Source organism: Megalops cyprinoides, chromosome 1 (genome assembly GCF_013368585.1).
Source record: "Megalops cyprinoides isolate fMegCyp1 chromosome 1, fMegCyp1.pri, whole genome shotgun sequence".
Classification (NCBI taxonomy): Eukaryota; Metazoa; Chordata; class Actinopteri; order Elopiformes; family Megalopidae; genus Megalops; species Megalops cyprinoides.
The window spans coordinates 12,453,737-12,479,682 of NC_050583.1; the positions used below are offsets into that span (position 1 = coordinate 12,453,737).

At 47.8% G+C, this 25,946-nt stretch overlaps 1 protein-coding gene across 10 annotated transcripts in view; it reads left to right on the forward strand.

Annotated features, from left to right (window-relative positions):
- Nucleotides 1-25,946, forward strand: part of cacna1ab (calcium channel, voltage-dependent, P/Q type, alpha 1A subunit, b) — a 108,598-nt gene that overhangs the window by 59,017 nt on the left and 23,635 nt on the right. For 6 of the 10 annotated variants that reach the window (XM_036521839.1, XM_036521864.1, XM_036521890.1 and 3 more), the window contains exons 21-39: nt 152-576; nt 1,095-1,236; nt 1,752-1,881; nt 2,247-2,306; nt 3,130-3,236; nt 8,192-8,203; nt 9,661-9,760; nt 10,250-10,410; nt 10,919-11,059; nt 11,524-11,725; nt 11,878-12,042; nt 12,491-12,601; nt 13,737-13,820; nt 18,373-18,489; nt 19,381-19,446; nt 19,935-20,032; nt 20,374-20,524; nt 20,784-20,911; nt 22,221-22,317. In XM_036521839.1, coding sequence (XP_036377732.1) covers nt 152-576; nt 1,095-1,236; nt 1,752-1,881; nt 2,247-2,306; nt 3,130-3,236; nt 8,192-8,203; nt 9,661-9,760; nt 10,250-10,410; nt 10,919-11,059; nt 11,524-11,725; nt 11,878-12,042; nt 12,491-12,601; nt 13,737-13,820; nt 18,373-18,489; nt 19,381-19,446; nt 19,935-20,032; nt 20,374-20,524; nt 20,784-20,911; nt 22,221-22,317 — 2,497 coding nt within the window. The remainder of the gene's footprint in view (nt 1-151; nt 577-1,094; nt 1,237-1,751; nt 1,882-2,246; nt 2,307-3,129; nt 3,237-8,191; nt 8,204-9,660; nt 9,761-10,249; nt 10,411-10,918; nt 11,060-11,523; nt 11,726-11,877; nt 12,043-12,490; nt 12,602-13,736; nt 13,821-18,372; nt 18,490-19,380; nt 19,447-19,934; nt 20,033-20,373; nt 20,525-20,783; nt 20,912-22,220; nt 22,318-25,946) is intronic. The other 4 variants (XM_036521856.1, XM_036521899.1, XM_036521872.1 and 1 more) reach the window with 2 other exon arrangements.

Here is a 25,946-nt window from a genome sequence, read left to right on the forward strand (position 1 = left end):
GGGGGTGTTGAGAGGGACAGGAGAAATTGGCATTCTATAATAAACGCACTGAGTCTTCTCACTAACAGAACTGACACTGTATTCTTTCTTTTTCCCATCTGTTTCCACCCTGCTCCTCCCCATCTCACCCCTCCCCGGTGTCCCCCCTCAGAGAGGGCTCCGGGAACGGCCCCTCCCTGTCCACCACGAGGCCCATCCAGCAGTGCCTTCCGCGGCAGGACAGCCAGCGCAGCGAGGACATGGACAACGTGAAGAACAGCAAGCTGGCCACGCAGCCCCCGGCCTCCCGCACCCACGCCGACTCCAGCCCCCACCTCCAGGCCAACCACAGCCCTGCCTCGCTCTCCAGTCCCGCCAAGCCGCCCGGCCAGGCCGCCACCGACGCCAACAACGCCCTCAACCGCAAGGCCCCCGCCAGCAACCCCCAGACCCCCGGCGGAAACCCGGAGGGCAGCCTGATCCTCACCAACCCAGCCTCCACCCCCAGTGTGCCCAGCAAGCCCAGTACCACCAAGCCTGACCACACTGCCGTGGATATGCCCCCAGTCTACCCCTCCAGCAACGCCATCCTGCAGGGTGAGGCTCTTATCAGCCGTTCCAGTGGGGGAAACACACCGTGAAGTCTGTCTATAATTGCTTATCCCAGCACTGGCGACAAAACGTTACATTACATTACAATCACATCCTCATCCTCCATTACTTCATACATTACATTACATTCATAACATACATTCAAAACGAAGGAGTATTTGCAATGTATGAATGTGCACACAATACACTACAGCTGGTATTTATCGATAACTTTCTGGTACTCCACTCAGCACTTGCATCCACTTAAGGTGCGTGCCACTTGAGGACATTTAGGAAGTACCTTGTTTATGTGACTCATTCTGTACTAGCAGTAGCGTGTTCCACTTGCTAACTGATTTCTGCATTTTGCACTTCTACATAACACTCTGTGATTCACCCTGGATAATGGTGTCTGCCAGAATAAATAATGAATAATAATGAATAATAATGAATCTCACTCACTCTCGTGTCTATCCTTCTGTCCGTCCTTCTCCCTGAACTCTCTACCGCGCTCCCCTTTGCAGTGAATAAGAACGCCAACACAGAGCCTCCGCCCAAGAAGGACGAGGAGAAGAAAGAGGAGGAGGACGATGATAAAGGGGATGAGAACGGCCGCAAACCCATGCCCCCCTACAGCTCCATGTTCATACTGTCCACCACCAACCCGTGAGCGGCCAAACCTTCTGTCTCTGTCTCTGATTCTGTCTGGCTCTGTGGTTCTGTCCGTATCTGTCTGTTTCTCTCTGTGCCCTTCTGTTCTTCTGTTCATCTCTCAGTCTGTCTTTGTCCATCTGTCTATCAGTCTCTGCCTGCCTGTCTTTCTGTCCATCTGTCTGTTCCTCTCTCTGTCTCTAATTTCTCTCCAATTGCCTATCTCTCTATCTGCAGTTCTGTCTTTCTATCTTTCCATCCATTGGTCTGTTTGCCTGTCTCTCTGCCTGTTTGTCCAACTGTCCTTCTATCTGAATGTAAGTATACTCTAAGACTAAAATTCAAAGGCACATAAGCCCCCGTGTTATCCTCTGTGATACGGGGATTGATTGATTTTCTCAAAACCCTGTTGGTCCTTTTGTCATATGCTGCAGTGTGGATGCCCTGTTAATACAGAGAGGATACTGTGGGGGGTTGCAGAGCAGTGTCGATCAGTGAACCAGCCTCTGGTGTGACTGTGTTTTGTTCAGGTTTCGGAGGTTGTGTCACTACATAGTGACGCTGCGCTACTTCGAGATGTGCATCCTACTGGTCATCGCCATGAGCAGTATCGCCCTGGCTGCCGAGGACCCCGTCCAACCCGACTCCCCCCGGAACAATGTAAGACGCCAATCAAACCCCTCCGTCTGGCTGTTTACGCCTCGTGTCCTGCTGTCGGTCTGCACGGCCTCATCCGTTAGCCTCTCTGATCAGCTGTCATCTCTGTGGCTACGTGTTGGGCTTTGCGCTGGTGAATGCATTGTGCTCGGCTGTCTGTCTGTCTGTCTGTGCTTGTCTGTCTGCTTAGCTCTATTCCTTTGCGTTCAACGCTGTGTCGTTCTCTCCGTCTTCCCATTCAAACCTGTCTGGCTCTCACCCGTCTGTGCCTCTGTGCCCTCCCCTTTCTGTCTCTGCTCCTGCTAACTCCACCACATTGGTCCTCTCCAGCGTTTCCATGACAGCTCTGTGCCGCTCTTGGTTTTCAGGTGCTGAGGTACTTCGACTATGTCTTCACTGGAGTGTTCACCTTTGAGATGCTGATGAAGGTGAGGCGCCGGGCTTTCCGCAGTGACTAGTGTGTATTAGGCGTCACAGATGTGTGAGATGTGTTTTGTGGGAAAACGTGGACGTTACACTGTTGCTTTCTTGCGTCTGGAGTCTTGAGCACTTGTGTTCGGGCCTTAGCGCTGAGTCTGTGTCAAGCAGTGTGCAGGTAGATGTTGAACGGTGTTGTGTGATGAAGGGGGTGTGGTATGCATTTGAATCGGCGCTGTGTGGATTGCGTTGGCTCGTGTATTTGTCCGCATGGTGTTGATCTGTTTGCAGTGCGCAGTTGCATGAGTGTTGGGTTGATTTTTTTTTTTGTTCTGCTTTGCTCACACTGTGTTGTGTGGTTTCAGTCTTCTCCATAGTGTTGTTCATGAGAGTGAGAGCAGTGTGCAATTGGATGCATGTTGTGTAGTCTACTGCTGTTTTTTGACATTATTTTGTCTGGTTGAGTCTTGTCGATGTTGTCTTAGTTAGCTGTAGTTTGTGAGGGCGAGCGCAGTGTACAGTTGGACGAGTCTTGGGTTGTTTTGGTTTTTTTTGGTTGCATTATTTTGTCTGGTTGAATCCTGTCCATGGTGTTTTAGTTCGGTGTGGTTTTTGAGGGAGTGTGCAGCATGCGGTTGGATTAGTCTTGTGTTGATTGGTTTGTCTTGTTTTCGCTTGCAGTGTGTTGTGCGGTTGAGTTTCATTCATGGTGATGTAGTCTGTAAAAGTCAGCACAGTGTGGAGTGTGATGGTGGGTGTGCCGATGTGTTGAGCGCTCAGTGTGTCTGCTGTAGCCTGCTTAGCGCAGTAACTCCCAGCATCTCTGCGTTTCAGATGGTGGACCTAGGTCTGGTCTTGCACCAAGGCGCCTATTTCCGAGACCTGTGGAACATCCTGGACTTTATAGTGGTTAGTGGTGCCCTGGTGGCCTTCGCCTTCACGTAAGTGTCACCCCGGACACCCCCTCCTCCCCCCCCAGTCCCCCCTGCCTGCTGCCTTGTCTGCCCCCTGCTGGCCCAACACCACAGTGCAGCCCCAGTGGCACCCTGGAGCCCAGCCTTGCTGCTCTCTATCTGTTTTTCTCGCTCTCTCTCTCTCTCTGTTTATGTCTCTCTTTTAGTCTGTCTGTCTCTCTTGCTTCCTCTCATTCAGCCATCGCCGTTTGTGCATCTAATCCTCACCGATCCCTGGGTCTGTCCTTATCGCAGTCCATGCACGGCATCCCTCACATCGCCACACCCTGTGCGCCACACTCTCCCTCTCTATCGCTCTCTCTCTCTCACCCACAGATCCCCACGTTCCCTCATCCTCTCCGCAAAGCTGTCCCTCACTCTCTCCGTTCCGCATGTCTTCCCCCGTTTGTGCCCCACACTTTCTCTCTCTGTCTGTCTCTCTGTTTTCTCTCTCTCTGTTGGCCTTTCTGTCTGTCTCTCCAACACTCATCTTCCAACCCCCCTCCCCCACCCCACCCTACCCCTTCCAATCAGCCCCAAATGTCAATCACCCGGCATCAGCGGCAGCCTCTCCCTGCTCTGCCCACCCCCAACCCTCCCCCGCCCCACGTCCCCCCCCCCCCCCCCCCTTCTTTAACAAACTCAGCGTTTGGCCGGCTATGGCTCATTTCCGTGTGGGTGACGACCCCAGGCACCTGTAACCCTTTAGTGCCCAGGCGGTTCTGGAGCAGCGAGCCGCACCCCCCCTCCCAGCCGCGCCGGAGCAGGTATTTCAGACCGCTTCCTCTGCACGGCCTGGATAGCCTGACTGGGACTCTGCAGGGATAGGAGTGAATGAGGTGGCAATGACTTCTCCTGAGATATCTGAAAATATGAATACATATATAAATATATATATTAGTAACTCTCCAGATATCTGAGATATGATATATGTGCCTGTGTATGTGCGTATGTGTACATCCTCCTCAGTCCCTCAAGCCCAGCGCATGTCTGCTCTCTGGTTCATGCGCGGTAGCGCTGCAACGCCGTCTCGCCAGCAGCACTGTGTGTGTGTAATACATGGATTGAGTCGACATGCAAAATCTGTGGCACAAACACGAATGACACCAAAGACCCTCAGTGGTGGGTCTTAACCACTAACATTTTATGCAGACATAATACTTTGAAACACACACACACACTCTCTCTCTCATGCACACACACATACATACACACACACACACACACACACACACACACACACACACACACACACACACACGCACCCACATGCACAGACACACAAATACGGCTCACCTCTACAGGTGTATACACATACACGCACTCACCTGTGTGCACAACTTTTCAGGGCTCTGTTGGTCTCCATGATGCGGGTAGTAAAGGCTGATAGAGGAAAATGTCTTCTTGATGTCCTCTTAGGTCAATGATGTTGGCGAAAGTTTCCTCATGTTTTGTTCACATTGCTGCTGATATCCATGTATTATAGATCTGGGTTGGTAGACTTCAGTGAGTTGTGGGACGACGATCCCATTCGGACGTTCTGTGACCTCTCACAAGCCACCTCTACCTCACGAGTGGCCCAGGTGGTGATGTCACAGAGTCACTGAATGGAATTGGTGTCATGTAACACACTGATTCTGCGCTACAATTCTGACCATGAGGCCGTCGTGAGACCTTGGCGCCGAAGCAAAGGCCATGATTTGAAAGACCATGGTCAGGCATGTGTGTGGTTGGTCGAGAGTTCCATTTTCCATTTGAAACTGGACACTCTAGCTTCCATTTCAGTACCTTCACTGGTATATTGATTTGTTTCCAAATCAATGCATTTATTTGCATTTGAAACTGTTATCCCCGATGCCCTCGTTTTTTTGTAGGCAAATGCTATGTTTGACTTGTGTAATCAATGAACAATGTTTCTCAGTGTTGGATCTGAATCTGCCGTACTAACCTAGTCCCTCAAGCAGGAAGTTCACCGGGGAACGAAAAGGACGGAGACCACAGAACTGAGGAAGGTGTACATATATGTATATATACATGGTATATATATGTATGTAGATGTGAATGGCTGTGCAGTAGATTAAACGCATATCAAGAACCTATCCAAGTCCTCGGTATGGCTTTATGCGTACGGACTGATAGGTTTGTGACTCGCAAACGAAAATCACTCCACCGTGCATCCTCTTTGGCATGTTCTCCGACAGAAGTCCCCTCCCCTTGCCCCACCCCCACTTCCACCCCCACCGCCCCATCCATCCGCTAGGGGCTAGACTGGTGCTCAAAGGTGAGGGGTTTCAGCCAGGGGGCAGATGGGGAGTCATTTCTCAGTGTCGAGCGAGAGAGGGAGAGCTGCCTCAGTGTGGCAGAGTGGCTCTTCGGGGTGGTTGTGGCGCCCCCTGCCTGTGAGCTTTGTTCCTGCACCCTGTCTCTACACTGTGTCTGTGTCTGGGCTGTTATATATGTTCCTCTTTCTGTGTCAGGCCTGCGTTTAGAGTGACACACAGACAGTCACATAGACCGAACCCACTCGGAGAGACAGACATAGTCTTATTCGGTACCACTCAAAAGTTTGGACATACCTATTCGCAGAAGGGTTTTTCTTTTTTTTTTCACCGTTTTACACATTTTAAAATAATAGTAAAGACATCAAAACTGCACAAATAGAATTATACAGTGACCAAAAAAAAACAAATCAAAACTACCTTATATTTTAGATTATTCAAAGATTCTTCAAAATATATTTTTACATTTGAAAGAAATTTATGCATAGGCATACATAGGCATCAACTTCACAATTTTTTTGTCTAAGAAACACGTTTCAAGCATTTAAGCATAAGTCTTTAGATCAAAATGTGTTTGAATGCATGTTTTCCATTATCTTAATCTGGTGTGCTCAAACTTTTGACTGGCACTGTACACGGTCCCTCATTTAAGGCAAACTGTGCAGTAGACATACTAGTCACATAAAATGTGCAGCCGGATGCAGGGTAAGTGCCGATAGATTTCATTCACTCACAAGCCACAAGGCTTCTTCTGCAGAAATAGACAGATACATTGATTGTCCTCAGATTTATTGTTGTGTAATTTTGGGTCACCGTATGTTACACTGTTAATTGTTATTTGGTGCAAGAAAGTACAGTAGTTCAGCCCATCACACTGAAACACATTTTCCACTGACTAGTTACTGATGCCACATGCCTTGCTGTTCTTCGCAGACAGACAGACTGGAGAACAAAAAGTGAGGTAGCCTGGTAGACATGATATTACTGGCTTACTTTGTCCTGGCAAACAGAAGTGAGTATTAGCATGGAAAAGGGAATGCTGTCAAGTGGGATAATTTAGGCATTATTTGAAGGATGGGAACCATCTATATGCAATGCTGAGGAGACATACATTTATGCTTGTGGCACCTTCATTTTGAAATGATGTGTGTGCATGAGAGTGTATGTGTATGTGTGTTTAAGGTGACAGTACCAAGTGTTGGTCAGGGTAGGTAAATGGACAGTTTTTGGGCCCCCCGTGACACTGCCTCCTCTCATCACCCTCGTGTAAGACTCTGGAGCCAGATCTTACCAGCTCCATGTCCCTCCATATGAGGCTGCCTTAGACCTGGGCTTTCAAGCGGTATTTACAGTGACCAGTCAAGTCACCAGTGAAGTCACTGTGAAGTTATATGTGGAATCTCAGAGTAGCCTCTACTCCACTTAGCCTCTAGAGGCTCTCACAGTAGCCTCTAGCTCTCCCTCTACTTCCTCGTCCTTTTTTTTTGATCAGTCACAACGAGTTTTTACAATTTGGCCAATTCCAATTCCAGCATGTCTGCGGTAATCCAGTGTTACCGGATCGATCGCCATTTTGCTCTAATGAGGCCCAGTGGAGCCCAGGTCGACAGGACTCTATAGTAGGCCTCAGCACAGCCGGTCACATGGTGGCTGTGATGTAGCGCGCTGTGCTACTATAGCAGTCCTGAGTCATATGGGAGCGCGCAAACTGCGGCGTGTGTGTGGCGTGTGGTTCGCTTCTGTGCGCGCGTGTGTGTGTGTGTGTGAGAGAGAGAGAATGGCGCCCAGCTCAGGGGCGGGGGGAGCTTTGAGAGGTTCTGCTGTTGCTCGCCGCGGGGAACAGTCACGCGAGTGCCTTGCGCCATTCCAACGCATGCCCCACCCCCCACCCCGACACGCCCGTCGCATTCGCAGCCCCACGGTGTGCTGGTGCCGGTGTCACTGTGTTTCCCTCCAACGAGCCCGAGCTAGCAGTAGGACGGGACAGCGGGGAGAGGGCGGAGCTGGTCCCGAGGATGAGGTATTGGTATTGCTCCCAGGGTCCAAACGACCACAGTGTAGCGCAGAGAGTGACAGATGAAGGTAAACCACTGTGCACTGCGCAATGGAGTGTTTGTCTGCGCTTACAGGGTTAATAAAGGCAGGCTAAGGAGAATTTTAAATGCTGTACACAGAGATAAGATCATGAGCTCACGAGCTTAACCACGATAACTTTTTAGGTACACTTTTATTAAGCAGTAAATACTTAGATAAATGATTCTTTTGAGCTAAATGTTAGATTTTCACTGTTGTTGGGAAGAGAAGCTTCGCTGTCAGTGAAGATACAGTGCATGTAAGTGTGCACTGCAGCTGTAGACCAGTAAGTGATGCACCAACCCATCAGTGTCATTCGCCATCTCTGTGTACTAGTCCGCTGTCTGCAGATGCTTGGGGAAGGAGACAGGAGGCGAGATGCAGGGGTCAGGAGAGGCTGGGTGTTTCTAACCAAACGCAGGCCTTGCTCTCTATTTTTTTTCCTTTCTCTGTCTGTGTCTCATATGGATGTTTTTCCTCCCCTTTTTTTCCTGTTTTCTTGTGTGTGTCTCTCTTTTTCTCTCCTCTTTTCCTCCCTGTCTCTCGCTGTCACTGACCCTCTGTCCTCTCTCCGACCGGCCCCACCCACAGGAGCAGCACCCGGTAAAGTTCTCTCCCTCTCTCTCTCTCTCTCTCTCTCTCTCTCTCACACTCTCTCTCTTTCTTTCTCCCTCTCTCTCCCACCTTTGCCTTTGTGCCGATTGTTGTCACTCGCTGTCGTTCCTCTTTCTCTCTCTCTGTCCTCTCCGCAAACCGGTCTGTCTGTGGACCGGCACCAACAGAACCCAAACAGAGCTCTCATTTGCTCACCGCCGCTGTTGTTCAGTATTGGTTGCACTGATAGATTCTGTGCCAGTGAATGAATGCCATAGCATGGTCCTTTGCCTCTACAACAACGAGACCGGAGCATCAGGGTTATTACTGTGTACAGCTTTGGATGGACGTATAATTAATAAAGGTCACACTGTACACCTGCGCACCTGTGTTAATATTCTCATTATTTCGATTGTTGGCAATGGCACCATCTTTGCTAGGCTTTGACAGATGGGTCAACAGTGTGGCGTAGTGGTAATGAGCAAGACTCGTAACTGAAAGCTTGGCCACTTCTGTTGTGCCCTTAGGCATGGTCCTTAATTCTCTGTATAAATGCACAGCGTGTAAAAATGTAAGCTATGGAAGTCTCCCTGAATAAGAGCATCTGCTAAGAAAATGTGATGTAGTAGTAATGGAATGTAATAATGTAATTAGAGTCCTAACTAAACAGCTACAGCTTGATACTCAAAAACCTCACAACTACTAAGTGAAAGATCAACTTGTGTGACTCTTCCCTTAGATAGTTTAACCATAAAAGAAAGCCTTAAAAGAAGTCCTTCAGTTAAAAAAAAAAAAAAAAAAAAACGACCTAATCTTTTTTGTAGTTTATTTCTTGGTGTTATCGAGAAAGAGAACTTTGGTCAGGGATCTCATTGAAGAAATGCTTGTACACAGCTGTAGTTTATGGATGAACATCTCATGCTGTTCAAAATCAAATGAAACCAGCTGTTAGAAATGTGGCTTTTGTTAAAACAGTTGTGATTTAAGAAAAAAAATGTAAACTGTACTGTTTCAACTGGTTGGATAAAAGGAAACATTTTGTTCTGGATTGAGCATGGGATTTATGAGAAACTGCTAGAGTTTGGTAAGGAACTGTTTGTTTTTTGTAGTGCCTAAAAAGGAGTGTATTGCCATACTGACAATACATATAACTCTAATAATCAAGTGAAATGATACTATGACCAAAAATGTAAGTAGGCAATGTCAATTACCGTTATCTTGCATTGTTCACTTAGCTTTACACTATTTGCTTAGTTGCTGTTTTCTATTACTGCAGACAGTGAAGAAGCTTGCTCTCATGGTGTGTTTGTGTAGTATATTTGTTCAATGTAAGCTTTGAAGGCTGTAAAAATGCAGCCTGTACTGTCTCAATGGTATTCCAGTACCGATGTCCATGCCAGTGTGTGACCTTACCTCTCACCCTCCCACCTCTTCTGACTGTGTGCTGTTTTATAACTGGCCTGTAGGGGGAGCAGTAAGGGGAAAGACATCAGTACCATCAAGTCCCTGCGAGTGCTGAGGGTGCTGCGTCCACTGAAGACCATCAAGCGCCTGCCCAAGCTCAAGGTACAGCCCACCATGCTCTGTCCCTCTGTCCCTCTGTCCCCCCCTCTGCCCCCCCCCCTTTACTCCTGCTCCTCCGTTTCTCCTCATGCCACTGTTCCTCAAAGATCCTCCTTCTAAACAGTCCCTCAGTCTTCTAGTCCCTTTTTTGGTTCATTTCCAGGACGCTTGTCCTGCCCTCTCTCTCTCTCTTCTGCATAAAACCACTCTTCCCCATAAAACCGGTTGCTTCTGATTCATATACCTCTGTTAAAATGCATAATTTTATCTGTCCTTTTACCCTTGCTTCTCCATCAAATCTTGGCCTCTGATGTCATATAGTAGGCTTTTTCTGAGCCTCCCTGTACAGGCTTTGCGTGACTCTGGTGCAGACTCTCTTTAACTGTTTAGGGACCTCTCTCTCTCCCTCTCTCTCTCTCTCTCTCTCCCTCTCTCTCTCTCTCTCTCTCTCTCTCTCTCTCTCTCTCTCTCTCCCTCTCTCTTTCTCTGCAGGCTGTGTTTGACTGCGTGGTGAACTCTCTGAAAAACGTCCTCAACATCCTGATTGTCTACATGCTCTTCATGTTCATCTTCGCTGTGGTGGCCGTGCAGCTGTTCAAGGGACGCTTCTTCTACTGCACTGACGAGTCCAAGGAGTTTGATCGCGACTGCAGGTGAAGACACAGACATGGACAAACACACACGCACGCACACACACACGCACACACTCAGTTGTCCTGCTCAGCAGGTGTGGGGATGAGTAGAAAGTTCTACATAGTTGCACCCAGTGATAGAATTGCCTTACCTTGAGTTACCTTGTGGTGGAGTTGCACGCACATCACTTGATCTCATAATTCCTTTCTCCCCCCTAATCCCCCATGGTTTCTTGACATTCCCGATGTGGCATTCACAGTAGGGGTCAGCATCCTTACCATGGTAACCAGGTTAGATTCCAAGCTAAACATAACAGAAGATAAACATAAACTACTCCTGTACTCCTGACATCTACCAGGATATCATTTACAAATAAATGTAATTTATGTAATTTCTGAGTTGCAGTGCTGTAGGTGTTCTCTCTTGAGGAGTGTGCAGTGCTTGTGTGTGCACAGATGTTCAGTGTGGAGTGCCATATGCTGATTAAGTGTGTGTGTGTGTGTGTGTGTGTGTGTGTGTGTGTTCCAGGGGCGAGTATCTGCTTTACGAGCGCGATGGTGAGGTGAAGGCACAGAAGCGGGAGTGGAAGAAGTACGATTTCCACTATGACAACCTTTTTTCAGCCCTGCTCACTCTCTTCACCGTGTCTACTGGAGAAGGGTGGCCGCAGTGAGTGTCCCTGCCCCGTCACATTCCCACAAAACCTCACTCATACACATGCACACATTCAGGATTACACTGTCACAGAACCACATACACACACACGCACACACACTTAGCATTACACTCTCACAGAGCAACACACACACATGGATGCATACAAATTCAGGATTACACTCTCACAGAACGGCACACACACACACACACACACACACACACACACTTAGCATTACACTTTCACAGAGCAACACACATACACATGAATGCACACAAACTCAGGTTTACACTCTCACAGAGTGATACACAGACTCATGAGTGCCTTCTCACCAGTTCTGTTGCACTGCCATATTCATGTTTGCACATGAATCTACACACAAACAAGAATCCACGGCAACAGCTCCCAGAAGGACTCTCCACTCACTCCACGCTCTGCTCGCTCATGTGAGAGTCTTGTGTCCGCCCTCTTCCCACAGGGTGCTGAAACATTCGGTGGACGCTACTTACGAGAACCAGGGCCCAAGCCCAGGGTATCGGATGGGGATGTCCATCTACTACGTGGTGTATTTCGTGGTCTTCCCCTTCTTCTTTGTCAACATTTTCGTGGCTCTCATCATCATCACATTCCAGGAACAGGGGGACAAAATGATGGAGGACTACAGTCTGGAAAAGAATGAGGTGAAGTAGCCCATGTTGAGGCCAGCTCTGCGTGTGTGTGTGTCTGTGTGTGTGTGTGTGTGTGTGTGTATGTGTTTGTGCTTGTATGTGCATGTGTGTGTGTGTGTGCGTGTATTGCGATGCGTTAATTGCGTCTGCACCATGTGTTCCAGAGAGCCTGTATAGACTATGCAATCAATGCCAAACCTCTGACGCGCCATATGCCCCAGAACAAGCTGAGCTTCCAGTACCGCATGTGGCAGTTTGTGGTGTCTCCGCCCTTCGAGTACACCATCATGGCCATGATCGCGCTCAACACCATCGTCCTCATGATGAAGGTAGGACCACGGGCCAAATGCTGCCTCTCAACTGCGCTTAGTACGGTCCAGCTGCCATTTCCCCTCAGAGCGTTTGGTACAGTCCAGCTGCTGCTTCCTGTTGGAGTGTTTGGTATAGTCCAACTGTTGCCAGGTATTGTTCCGTGATTTCTGCCCCTTAGTGTTTGGTGCAATCCAGGGATTTCTGCCCCTGGTACAGTCTGGTGATTTGTGGTGCTCATCACATTTAGTACAGTCCAGCTGTTGTCCCTCAAAGTGTCTGCTACAGTGTTTGCTGCAATGCTGTGACTTACCAATACATATTGTGATTATCATGCATTTGTCGCTTTTATAAAATTGCAAATATTTTTACTAAATTTTCTGTGTGCCCTTTCTGTGTACTTGTTCGCCTTTTTGCTGGTGTTTGACTGTACCTGTTTGTTTTCTTAATCTGCATGTGTGCGTTTAGTATGATGGAGCCTCCCAAGCTTATGAGGACGTACTGAAGAATCTGAACATTGTATTCACCTCGCTTTTCTCCATGGAGTGTGTGCTGAAGATTATTGCCTTCGGAATTCTGGTGAGTCCCTCAGGGCTCTCTCCATGGCACGGTCTGCTTTTTCCCATTTTTAGACATCACAGAGGTGTCTCACAGGCCATGAATAGGCAATACTTTGAAAGATGACTCCCAGCTACCCCGTGGAACAGTGAGTCATATCCCTTAAACTGTGAGAGAGCCTATTCTGAAATGTGCTGTGCTCATGCATTTGAGCAGTGCTGCCAAGAAATAGGGAATAAAATAGCATCTTTGTCATCATTTTATTTTATTTATTTATTTTTTCACAATGATGGAACAATATAAATTCTCAACAAAACACAAAGGTTACTTCCACTCTTGGGTGCCTAAAGAGCCCCACTATGACATTAAGATTACGCCGGGGTCCTGTGCCGATGAGAAGCTGTGGCGTCTTCAAGGGTGCCTGGGCAGGCACAAAAAAGGCGAAAGGTTACCTGAATTAATCATATCTCAAAAGCGATTCAAGTGTGACATTTTGTCTCCGCAGTCACCTCAACAGGAAGAAACTGTATGTACCAAGGTTCAAGACAATCTCAGGTTCATGGCAGAGTAAAGGCGATTTCTTTCGGGGAGGCCATCTTGGTGGCATTCTTTTTTGATCCAAAGGCTACAGCAGGAAAGGTGTCGCTACGTTTAGTCTTTTGCTAGAGCGTAGCAGCTAAAGGGCATAGCCCAGTTTTAGCTCCTGTGTCCAGGATTTCCATGCTGTGTTCCCTGTACAGAACCAGATTCTACCCTTTGGACCGTGGTCCTCACACTGTGTTCAACAGTACAAAACCAAATATATCAGCTCCTGTTTTTATGCACACGATCAGAGCTCAGTAGACCAATATTCGTATTATACTGTGTAAAGTTGTTTCTACTTGCTGTGTCTTGTCTTTCTGTTTGCTTTATCGCAAGCCTCTTGACAAGATCATTATTGAAAAGAACTGGTTTTCAACAACTAATATGGTTGTATAAAGGCTAAATACATAAATAAATGGGCTACTCTGGCTCTGTGGTTCCTAGCCTGAACTCCTCAGTACTGATTCTGTGGTTTGATGTCAGAGAACAGGTCTGTCCTGTGTTGGTGCTGCTATATGACAGCAGCACGATAAGCTAATGCACATTCTCCCCCTGTGTCCCCGTTTGCCCACAGAATTATTTCAGAGACGCATGGAATATTTTTGATTTTGTGACAGTCCTCGGGAGCATCACGGACATTTTAGTGACAGAGCTGGGGGTAAGTGCACTGGGGAGGGGGTGTGAGAGGTGCGATTACGTGTGTGTGTATGCATGTGTGTGGGTGTGTGTAGTTAGGAGTGTCTGTTTGTTTAGACTATGTATGTGTGTGAGAGTCGGTGTGGTAGATGGAGGCCTATCTCGTAAAATTCAATAAAGCATGCACTATTCCTTAAGGTCTTACGCAACTGTCCCACTTGGCCTGCAGTCTGTTACAGGCTGCCAGAGTAACTCCGAGCAGAGGCCTCTAAAGAGCCCAACTTTAAATGTGCTTAACTTTTCTGTTCCCCCAGGCGGTCCCCTTGCCAACCAGTCTGCCTACCGCCCCCAAAGGCATGAAATGGCTGGAAATCAGGCCACATTTGATATCTAAAACAGAAAATAATTTAATTAGTCTCAGTTAATCTTTATCATATCTAGGCCTTGTCAGAGTTAGGTGGGGCTAGGTTGTAGTCATAGATCATAATTAAACTGGCTGAAGACCATGGGTGAGGTAGCAAGAGATTTTTTTTTCCCCAGCAGGAGTCCTTTTTGTAACACAATAGTGACATCTAGTGGTGAATGAAAAATTCAGTTTTACAAAGCTTTCCCTGCAGCTTTCCCAGGCTCTGTGTTGTGCTGTAGTTGTGCATCTGATTGTAACTCAATAGTAGATTTACAATGTAGGCCTTCTGATTGTCTCAGTCAATTAAGGCACACATTCCAAGCGCAGGCTGAGCCCTACAGGCTCGGTTTGACCCTACTCCTGTCATCAACCCCCAATGACCAGGAGTCTATAGTGGTGAAACAGTAGCTTTGTTTAGGCTTGGGTCTGTTACAGGGTCCCCTTGTCACACTGTTCTCACTGACCTGAGCTGACGTCCCCCATTTGGCATCTGTTCTCCAGGTGCACCATGGGATTTGTAGTGTGAAAAATAGCTGTTGGCTGCATGTGAGTGTATCGTAAAGATTGCGCTCGGGGTGCTTCAGCACTCCTATGTGACTGCAGTGGTGGCTGCAGCGAAGGCAAGGCTAATGAGCACAATTAGCGATTCTAAAAATACTACAATTTAAAAATAGATTCTTAGTTGTGACCTTCACGTCGGTTGCGTAAAATCAGTATAATTGGAATCTGCAGCAGTAGCAGAAGGCTTGTGAAAGCACAGCTTGTGTCATGTCAGACCTCACCTCTATGATGTGTTTAAAGGCCTGTTTGAGAATATGTAACTGTAACTTGTACATCATCGAGTCACTGGATGTACCACAGTACATTCAAAAGAAAACCATTTACCGTCTCGAAAATGGGGGCAGGTTCATGAAATAAATCTAACACCAACATACAGTATAGACTAGAGATGCTTCAGAACAGCTGTAAATCCAGCCAATCAGGTCAGCCAGGGAACAGCAAAGTTAATCTAACTCGTATTTATGTGAGATTATTTTACTCGGTGGTGTGTAATTAATATCTGTTTATGTGGCAGTGTGGATGTTATGATGAAATGTAATAAGATTAATGATGATTTTCTGTTTAATGGTATGTAGGATGTAGGATATGTTACTATATCCTGACCTATAAGAACAGCCTGCATGCAGCAGGAGAGATGTATTGATTGATTGCTTTGTTAAAAGTAAATACATGTAATGATTATTATTTCTTGTTTTATCTTTTCACATGCTTTCTTTAATCTGTGCTTTATTGGCGCCTACGCCTTCTGATAAATTCATCCAATCAAAATGCACTATGAACTTCATGTGTCCATCCATGACCTGGTCTGTGTGTTCATGCCAACCTATCTCCTACACTGGTTGCTAATTGACCCCCTCTCCCAAAAAATGCCAATATAAACCATTCATCTACAACATCTACATGTAGAACCTGGTTGGTTTGTCATTTTTCTGAGCTCTGATGCATCCATTAATGAGTGTGGCCCTGGTGCACGCGCTTCTGTACTGTGACCTTTGACCCCTGTGTGCCTGGTGTGGCGGCACATCCTCCCGGCTAATGTGACCAGACACATTCCAATATAAGCACACACACACTTACATACACACATTCTCTTTGACACACACACTCTCTTATGTACACACACCTCTCTTTCTCTCTCTCTCCCTCTCTCTCTCTCTCTCTCTCTCTCTCTCTCTCACACACACACATACCCACACACAATACTGGGCCATCCATATCTTGTTACACTCATTCATACATGTATACACACACACTGACTGCATTCATAAGACAACACAAGTGCTTATTTTGAATGCAGAAAGGGCCATTGCTGTGTTGAATGAGCAGCATGGCTGTGGTCTGACTAGCGTGACTGCGTCTGTAGCTCCACTCCAGTTACTCCTCCTGCTCCAGTGAGGGCCTGCGTGTGCATGCCTGTGCATGGTGAGCCACTGCAGGGCCATCTCTCGCTCCGTGACAAAGATGCACCCACACCCAGAACGCGACACACCGACGTGACAGACAGACTCCCGCACAGTGAGACGCACTGACTCTGAAACTCAGAGACATCGTCTCTCAGTGAGACTCTGCATCAGCAAGGCACTGACGCACAGTGAGATTCTGCATCGCCGAAACACTGACACACAGAGTCTACATCAGCGAAGCACTGACACGCACTGAGACTCTGACTGATAAACGTTGAAACTCTGGGATACATTTGAACTGAACGCCGTCAGTGCCCGGTGAGAGACTGACTCCAGAAGCCCTGACCCAAACGCACATACTAAAAAGTGAACTGTGAAACTGGCACAAGCCGACACCCTGTGGCACCGCTACACCAAATATACACACTGATCGCGATGCGCCGAGACGGACGGACACAAAGCGAACTCTGCTTTGCTGATATACAGACGGATTCAAACCGCAGCTCGCTGACTCATCCCTATTGCCATCCTCAGTGTGTGGGTCCTGCAGTGCCATTGTCTGCATGCTCTGGATAGGAGCTGGAACTGCATGTATACCTCCCTCCTACCCCCCCTCCCCCAAACCTACCCCCCCCCCCCCACGCCCTGTCCCCGCATGCTCGCGGGAGACCCATGTGACGCTCCTGTCCCTCCCATTGTGATTAGGGTTGAGCTCCTGCTGGTTACCCAAGCTGGAGGAATGATTGAGTGTATGTGTGTGTGTGTGTGTGTGTGTGTCTGTGTGTGTCTGTGCGTGTGTGAAAGAGAGAGTGAAAAAGAGAGAAACCCATTCCGTCTAGTCATTTACCCAAATAACTGCATTTTTCTGTAAATATATTTCACTGCCTGCTCATTGAAGAGTGACATTAATGAACAATATTGTTAAAGAAGCTCAAACCTAAAGACAAAGCATCAAAACATCATAGCATACAAAATATCAAATTTCAGTTTGTAGGCCTTGTCCCAAAGCTCATCCAAGGCCAATGGAGTCTATACATGCTAACTCCATCACAGTTATAATCCATTGCTGTAACATATCAGCTGAGAAATATAGTTTATTGGCAATCATTACTACATAAAGCATGTTGTGGTTTGCTTCAGGAAGAAAATGGCAGAGTGAAAAGTGAAAAGAGAAAAGCGAGGAAGCTGCCAAACCAGCTCTGCTATGCAATTCTGGATAGAGCAGTATATTGTGAGAACTAGTCATTTAGGGTTAGAATAACTCTGGGCCTCCATTATTCATGCTCTGTTCATCCGACTCAAATACCTTATGACCTGCGGAATGGAATAGTATTTGTGTGTATTTACATTTGAGCATCACTGGGCCAATACTGTTGTTAAAGTGTTTTCCATTGTTCCAGTCTGGGAGTGGTCTGTATTTTGAGAAATTTCTCCGCCCCCCCCCATTTCCCTACCTGAACACAAACCCACCCCTCTTCCTTGAAAGTGTGGACCATAGAGCGTCACATGACCTTGGCAGCCAATCCCCCTGTGAGCTGACAGTTCCCTGTGTGTGCTTGGTGTTGACATGTTGTGGGCAGACTCCATACAGTGTGGCTTGTGCTTCCCAAAAGATCAGTGCATTTGGTTGTCTTAAAGAAGCCTCTCTGCTCTACCTACCCGATTGGATGATGATGTTTTGATAGTCTTTGAATTATGATTTTTCTTACCCAGTTTTGATATCTTTGTTATGATTGTTTTCTTTTTTTTATCTGTTTCGTCTGTTCTCTTTTCTTTTGGTTTGGCCTCCTTTTGTTCTTTGAGATTAGTTTCTGTTAATAATTTACCCCGCTTTCCTCTTTTAAATCTATCCCTATTTTTTTTTTTTTGCTTTGTTTGATTTTATGTTTTTGAAAAGGAACATTTAACCCATTGTTACCTGACCAGGAACCTGACCTCCTGCCCCTGTGCTCTCTCTCTCTCGCTGTTATTCTTTCACCTCACTATTCTGTCGGTCTTTCTCCTCTTTATGTTCGCTCTCCACCACCTGACTTATTCCTGTCCTCTTTTCCCTCTGTCCTTTTTCCTCTCTGTTTCTATCCTACATACACTTCTCTCCTGTCCCGTCTTGGTCATTTATCTATCCCTCCCTCCTCTTGTCTGTTTATTTTCTCTTGTTCTCTTTCCCTCTGCCCTGCCTCTGGTCAAACACTCATGTGCTCTAGAACAACTTCATCAACCTGAGTTTCTTGCGGCTCTTCAGAGCTGCACGTCTCATCAAGCTTCTCAGACAGGGCGAGACCATCCGCATCCTGCTGTGGACCTTCGTACAGTCCTTCAAGGTACCGGCACCCTGACTTTGGTGTACCGAAACACTGACGCTGCGACAGTGAAATTCTGAAGCACTGAAGCTGTAACACTGACATACAGAGGCACTGACACTGTGACACTGAAATTCTGAAGCACTGACACTGTAACACAGACATACTGAAGCACTGAAGCTGTAACACTGACATACAGAGGCCCTGACTCTGTAACATGAACATTGTGAAACACTGACACTGGCATTCTGAAGCACTGATGCTGTAACACAGACATACTGAAGCACTGAATCTGTAACACTGACATACAGAGGCCCTGACTCTGTAACATGAACATTGTGAAACACTAACACTGACACTGGCATTCTGAAGCACTGAATCTGTAACACTGACATACAGAGGCCCTGACTCTATGAACATTGTGAAACACAGACACTGTACCACTGTGGCACTGACAGTGTACCGCTGACACACTGAGGCACTGACAGTGTAACACTGACACAGTGAGGCACTGACAGTGTAACACTGACACACTGAGGCACTGACACTGTAACACTGACACACTGTAACACTGACACACTGAGGCACTGACAGTGTACCGCTGACACACTAAGGCACTGACAGTGTAACACTGACACACTGAGGCACTGACAGTGTACCGCTGACACACTGAGGCACTGACAGTGTAACACTGACACAGTGAGGCACTGACAGTGTAACACTGACACACTGAGGCACTGACAGTGTACCACTGACACAGTGAGGCACTGACAGTGTACCACTGACACAGTGAGGCACTGACACTGATGCAGTGAGGCACTAACACTGCAGCACTGATTCAGACTTTCACACGCTGCTGAGAGGAAGGTGACACAGGCAGCAGTGTAATATGAGCGACTCCCCTTCTCGCAGGCTTTGCCCTACGTGTGCTTGCTGATTGCCATGCTGTTCTTCATCTACGCCATCATCGGGATGCAGGTGAGCCGGAGGGAGACCTTGCCCCGCTGTAACCTCCCCTTCTGAAGGGGCCCTTGCTCTAATGATGGAAAGTATCTAGCTACTGATGCCTGTGGCAGCGTACGGCCTTCTCTTTATGATGTGGTCTTCTTTTCCTGTGCCTTAGCTGTGTGCGGGCTTTTGTTCTTATAAGATGCACTTTGCAGGAGGACAGTAGTTCTGATTGTGAGGCTAGTGAGAATAGGGGGCGGCAGTGTAGCATAGTGGTAAGGAGCAGAAGTCATAAACACAAGGCTGCTGGTTAGATTCCCCGCTGGGGCACTGCTGTTGTACCCTTGGGCAAGGTATTTGAGTTACAACTGTGACAGTGAATATCCTGCTGTATAAATGGATGACGTAAAAAATTGTAACCAGTGTGAGTTGCTCTGGATAAGAGTGTCTGCTAAATGCCAATAATGTAATGAAATGTAATATAGGGTTGAACACTGACCATGCCTTTGATCCTGCAGCTGTTTGGGAACCTGGCCATCGACGAGGAATCTGAAAGTGCCATCAGCCAGCACAACAACTTCAGAACCTTCGTAATGGCCCTGATGTTGCTCTTCAGGTCTGGCTGTCCGTCTGTCTGTCTGTCTGCATTTCTCAGGATGCATGTTATCTGTCGGTCTGTCTGTCTGTCTGCAGAAGTGGGTATGTGATTTTATCTTATTCTATCTTGTGTGTGTGTGTGTGTGTGTTTATGTCTGTCTGTCTTATCTGGCAAGGGGTGCCCATATGTCAGTATATCATAGTGACATGCAGCTTGCAGAGTGATGTGGAAGAATATGTGTCTTTTAGCTTTGTCCTAAGTGTGTGTGTGTGTGTGTGTGTGTGCGTCTCAGCAGCTGTGTGGCTGTGAATTTTCTCTTTTCTGAAGGCAGTTGTCAATGGTGTCGTTGTGTGAGACAGGAGTGCAACAGGAGAGGCGTGGCAGGAAATTATGCTCTCATGTCTGGGAGGGCAGAAGTGTGACCCTCGCTCTGGAAACACTGCGCCAGAGTGCGGCAGCGAGTTCGCCTACGCCTACTTTGTCTCCTTCATCTTCTTCTGTTCTTTTCTGGTGAGGACTCCTCTCTGTTTTTACCCTCTGCTTTCTCCTTGCCTCCTCACTGTCTCACCCGCTGCTCCCAGAGCAGACAGTCTCACTACATTTCAGTGGTAGGGAACACCAGATGCAGCTGAGCTGTTGCCCCTTGATCAAAAAAACCATTCCATCTGCCCCCTTATGGACAAAGGAGGAACTGAATGAGGTAGAGAGGCTGGTCTCTGACTGTACCCTACCGCCTCCTGTGCTTCTGTGTTTGTTGTGCCGTGTGCAGATGCTGAACCTCTTTGTGGCTGTCATCATGGACAACTTTGAGTACCTGACGCGAGACTCCTCCATCCTGGGGCCTCACCATCTAGACGAGTATGTCAGAATTTGGGCAGAGTATGACCCTGCGGCGTGGTGAGTCACGACACACACACACCGACAAATGCCGACATGCATAGTCTTATGAGCTGAGAGACTGTAATACAAACATGTGCCCACAAACACACACACACACGTGTGCGCACACACATACACACAGAGTACAGACACAGATACTACATGCACAGATACTATACCTACACTCAAACACGAATATATAGAACATAAGTTATACAGTATACACACTGATATAAACAAATCTGATTCATACAATGAAATAGACTTATAGTGCACCTATTAAAAGAATCATTCACACCAGTATATACATACACTCTAATGCACACTGTCTTGCACACACACTCACATCTACCCAGTACTGCCTCTCTCTTTTACCTGTCATCTCTTTCCAGCTCAAAACACACCACACAGAGTGTGGACATCATTATTTAGAGAGAGTAAGAAGGAAAGAGAGAAGGAGAGAGTGTGAGGGGTAGAGGACACATCGTGGTGGGTTTCTCTGAACTGTGTGTGTGTGTGTGTGTGTGTGTGTGTGCGTGTGTGTGTGTGTGTGTGTGTGTGTGTGTGTGTGTGTGTGTGCACGTATGAATGTGTATGCCTTGTTTCTCTCTCTATCGCTCCCTCTTAGATTATTCAATGAGTTCTGTATGGTGAAGAACCCACTGAAATCTTCATTTTGCCAAAATGACACATACTGTGCCTCCCTTACCCCTACACCCCAAACATGACAAGTTTGCTGGTGTCTGCATTCCACTACCTATCACCCAAGTGCTGTTCCAGAGTCTGCCTGTAGGGGGAGACAGGAAGGATGAGTAAGAGAGAGGGAGTGATAGCTTTGAGGGAAGTGGAGGGAGAGGGTTGGGTAAAGACCATGGAGGACACCTAGGATGAGGACAGATAGAAGAGGGAGCGTAAGTTAGGAAGAAAGACTCCCTTAAACTGGGCAGCGAGAGTCGGGCCATTCCTTTCCACATGTGTGAAACCCCATTACCAATGAGGTAGATCTACAATTAGGCACTATAGAAGAGATAGAGAGAGTGAGAGAGAGAGAGCGAGAGAGAGAGAGAGAGAGAGGAGGGGATTGTCCAGGGTAGGCACAGAGGGTGAGGCAGAGGAGAGAAGGGCCAGGTCCAGGTCAGGAGAGAAGAGGAGTTGTAGCTCACTAGGGTTTTAGACAGCTCTCGCGGTGCAACAGCGTTGGGTCCTGAGTGGTGACGGAATGCGAAGCGATGTGCGTGACCCTGCCGTCTCTTCTTGTCTGTGTTGTTCCTCCGACTGTCCCTGCTCTGTGTGGTGTGCTCTCTAACTCCCTGTATTCTTCTTTCAGCGGGCGCATTCATTATAAGGATATGTACAGTTTATTGCGAGTAATCTCCCCCCCTCTGGGCTTAGGCAAGAAATGTCCCCATAGGGTGGCATGCAAGGTTTGGACTCCGCTAAAACCTTAACCACCTGCAAGCATCCAAACTGGAATGAATGTCGCTTTCTTTTTTTTTTCTACCTTTTTCTTTCCCATTTCTATTGCATTCTGATTTGAGGCGAGAATGTGCGGGACAATGCCGACACTAAACGACGCATGACGTGCACCAGTGAATGACAAAAAAAAAAAAAAAAAAGAAAAAAGAAATTCACGATTTCTAAAACAAATTCAACCATCTGTTTTTTTTTGCTTGCTGTTTAGTCATGGCTAGGCACAATGGGTATCGTAGCGTGCATTGTTCTCGGGGTGGGGGAGGGAGGGAGGGGGGGGGACAGAAACTGCATTGACATGACTGCCATTGTACCAACCAGCAGTGGAGCTTTTTTTTTTGCCTGTTTAAAGCCCCATGCTGTTCTATGCAACCGGTCCAACTTGCATAGAATCATGTTTTTATACTAAACAATAACCTCTCTCTCTGCTTAGACCGGCGCACAGAACCGTCAGACCCAATCAGATCAGTCTTTTTAACCTCTCCCTGCCCAGCCAAACCAGTAACCTTCTTTTTTTTCCTTTCCTTTCCTTTCCTTTTCCTTTTATTATTATTTTCTTTTGATATCTCGTATGCCTCCTCGTCTTTCTGTTGTATTTCCTTCTTGTTTTTTGGGCCCTGCAGTGGCAGGATCAGTTACAGTGATATGTATCAGATGCTCAGGCACATGTCTCCACCGTTAGGCCTTGGGAGGAAATGCCCAGCACGGGTTGCCTACAAGGTAGAAGGACCCCGAGAGGCAGCGCTGTGTCTGTAGTGTTGGTGTTTTTTGAGCGCTGTTGGGGTGGGTGGTTGGTGGGGTGGGGGGGGGGGGGGGTGGTTGTCGTAGGGTCAGCTCAGCAAACAGGCCAGTCCACAGGAGGGGGAGAACGGAGGGACCTCCTCTGCTCTTCTGCACCGTGAACATGGGCAGAGGTGCCCCCCCACCCCCCCCGTTCCTCCACAGACACACACACACAGTCCAGCACACCCATTCAGACCTTCATCACCCGGTGTTTGGACGCCCACTCCGCAGGCACAAACTGCTCGCTTCATGGAAGCCTATGATGGTCAGACCATCTTCATTGGCAAGCGCTCCTTCTGACAGTGCTGTTCTTCTGTTTGAGAACAATGAAAATACAAGATGAAGCAAATGTGTGTGATGCTTTTTTTTCTCAAGAAATTGCATCAAAAGCCATAGGGGAAAAAAAAACCATTTCAGGGCAAAATGCTGCACTGAAATGTCAGCGAATGCCCTTCAGGGGCATTAGCTGGTGATGGGAGAATCCCACTGTAAGTAGCCACACGAATGTAGCGGCAAACGCAGAGACACATTGCACTGCAGTAAGCACATACACAGATGCAAGCATGCGTGTGCAGAGGGGCTGGGGAGGGCTACGTGTCTTCAGTCCTCCGAGTCTCTCCTTCCTGTGGATGGCGCTGTAGCAAGATTCCTCACGTACAGTCGACCAGCTCTCTGTCTCTCCTGTGCACACGGTTCCTTATGTACAGTCACACACACCAGCCCTGTTTTTTTTTTTACTTGGTAGGACTGAGAAATGGGCAGATCAGTCATTTTTTAAGTGACACAAACTAAATGTAAGACCTAAATAAAATGGTAGAAACAGCAATAAAACAATAGTTGGAATAAAATGAAACAATACAGACTGGTGGGTAGTTTATAGATGGTGATTAAAAGCTACCAACAGCAACAATGGAAAATATCCGTTATAAAATAATAGGCTCCTCCTCTTGACAAACGTCAAAAAAAATCCCTGAGGAAATCCGGAAAAAATGAATTTTTGCCACCATTCCTTTGTTCCTTTCTGTCAATGCAGTTCTAATCTGTTTCCGGTCCCTTCTCTCTACATGCGGTGCCCGGCCCCTCTCTCTCCTGCATGCCCGCCCTGCCCCTGGCACCCGTTCATCACCACTTACTCACTCTCCTCTCCTCCACCTCTTCTCCTCTCTCAGCCCTGTCTGGCTCTTCACTGACGTAGCTATACTGTCACCTGCCAGCCCCCCTCCTGCCCCAGGTTGATCCCGTGACCCTTCAAGGTTATCCCCCCTGCCCCGATCCCAGGTCATCCCCTTGCCCCTCTTACGGTCCTCTCTCACTCTGCCCCTTTGCTCCGCCTGTCCGTGTAACAGGAGAGCACCCGAATGTCTCCGGCGAACCCTGCAGACGCCTGTCAGTGCTGGCGTTTTTGGTATCCCCAGGGCAGAATCTCGCCTGCTCCATGTTTTCCTCTCCTGATAGTTATGAATGCAGAGATAATTTGCTGCCATGTGCTTTACTGAAACTATTATGCCAGTGGAGATTCTGCTTTCTCTTTCAAATGTGTTTTGGGCCAGCGTGCCATCCTTACCTTGGTGGTCGCATTGCACTCAGAGCAGGAAAAGAGGAAGTAGATCTCTCTACAAGACCCTGATAACCCTCCTGTAGAGGTATTCACTGTTAGAGGAAGCACTGCAAGATTCCCCCCTCTCTCTTTCTCTCTCTCTCTCTGTCCTGCTCTTGTGCTCCCTCTGTCCCTCCCTCTCTCTCTCTCGTTCTCGTGCACTCCTTCTCTCTCTCTTTCTCTCACTTGCTAACGCTTTCCCTCTCTTTCTTGCTCTCTCTCTTTCTCCCTGTCTCTCACTCTTGTCCTCTCTCTCCCCCCTCCCTCTTGCCCTCTTTCTCTCTATCTCTCTCACTTCCCTCTCTCTTGCTTTCTTTCTCTCCCTCCCTCTCTCTCTTTCTCTCTCTTGCTCTTGCTTCGTTCCCTCTCTTTTTCTTGCCATCTTTCTCTCCCTCCGTCTCACTCTCTCTCCCTCTCTCTCTCTCTCTCTCTCTCTCTCTCCCGCTGAGAGTGGTGGCAGGTGGCGGTATGCATTGCTCCGTGTGCATACACAGCCCTTGGAGCCAGAGGGCAGAGAGGCCGCATCTGTGCGGGATAGTGAGAGCTGTCTGGGCCATCTGCTTCCTGGCACACGGCTGCGATTCAGCGCCCCACTCTCCAGCACAGGCTCCCTGCACCAGCCTGATTTCGGCTCGGTCCCCCCAACCGGCCAGCTCTGCGCTTTCTCGTGTTACTCCTCCTCCTCTCCTCTCTGTCCTTCTTTTTCTTCTTTCTTACCCTTCCCTCTCTCTTCTGTTACCCGCTCCCTCGCTCCTCTCCTCCTTTACCCCTCCTCTTCTCTTCTCTTTCTTCTTCTCTCAAAATCTTGTCCCCTCAGTCGTGCCCTCTTACCAGAGCCCCTCCCTCTTGAGAAGGGGGTCAGAACAGTTGGCACTGCTCGAAATCACAAGTGGTGCGTTTATGAAAGGTCATCTGTCTGGACAGGCTGGGCTCCCTATGTGTTGACCCAGGGCAAGTGAGTTCTCATACCCACAGAGACCTAAACCCCGCCTCAGTCCCTCCCACACTTCCCCTTAAAAGCCTGCCCTGCCCACTCCTCTCCAGATCTCCCCGTGACTGAGAACAATGGCAGTCAGTGGCCCGCTGCTCAAACTGGGTTACCTCTATTTCACCAGGATGGTAGGGCCCTCAGGGAAAAACCCAACCAAACCTTTCCGGTGGTAGATCTCGCTGTACTTTATTTGAGCTTCCTTGCCTTTTTCT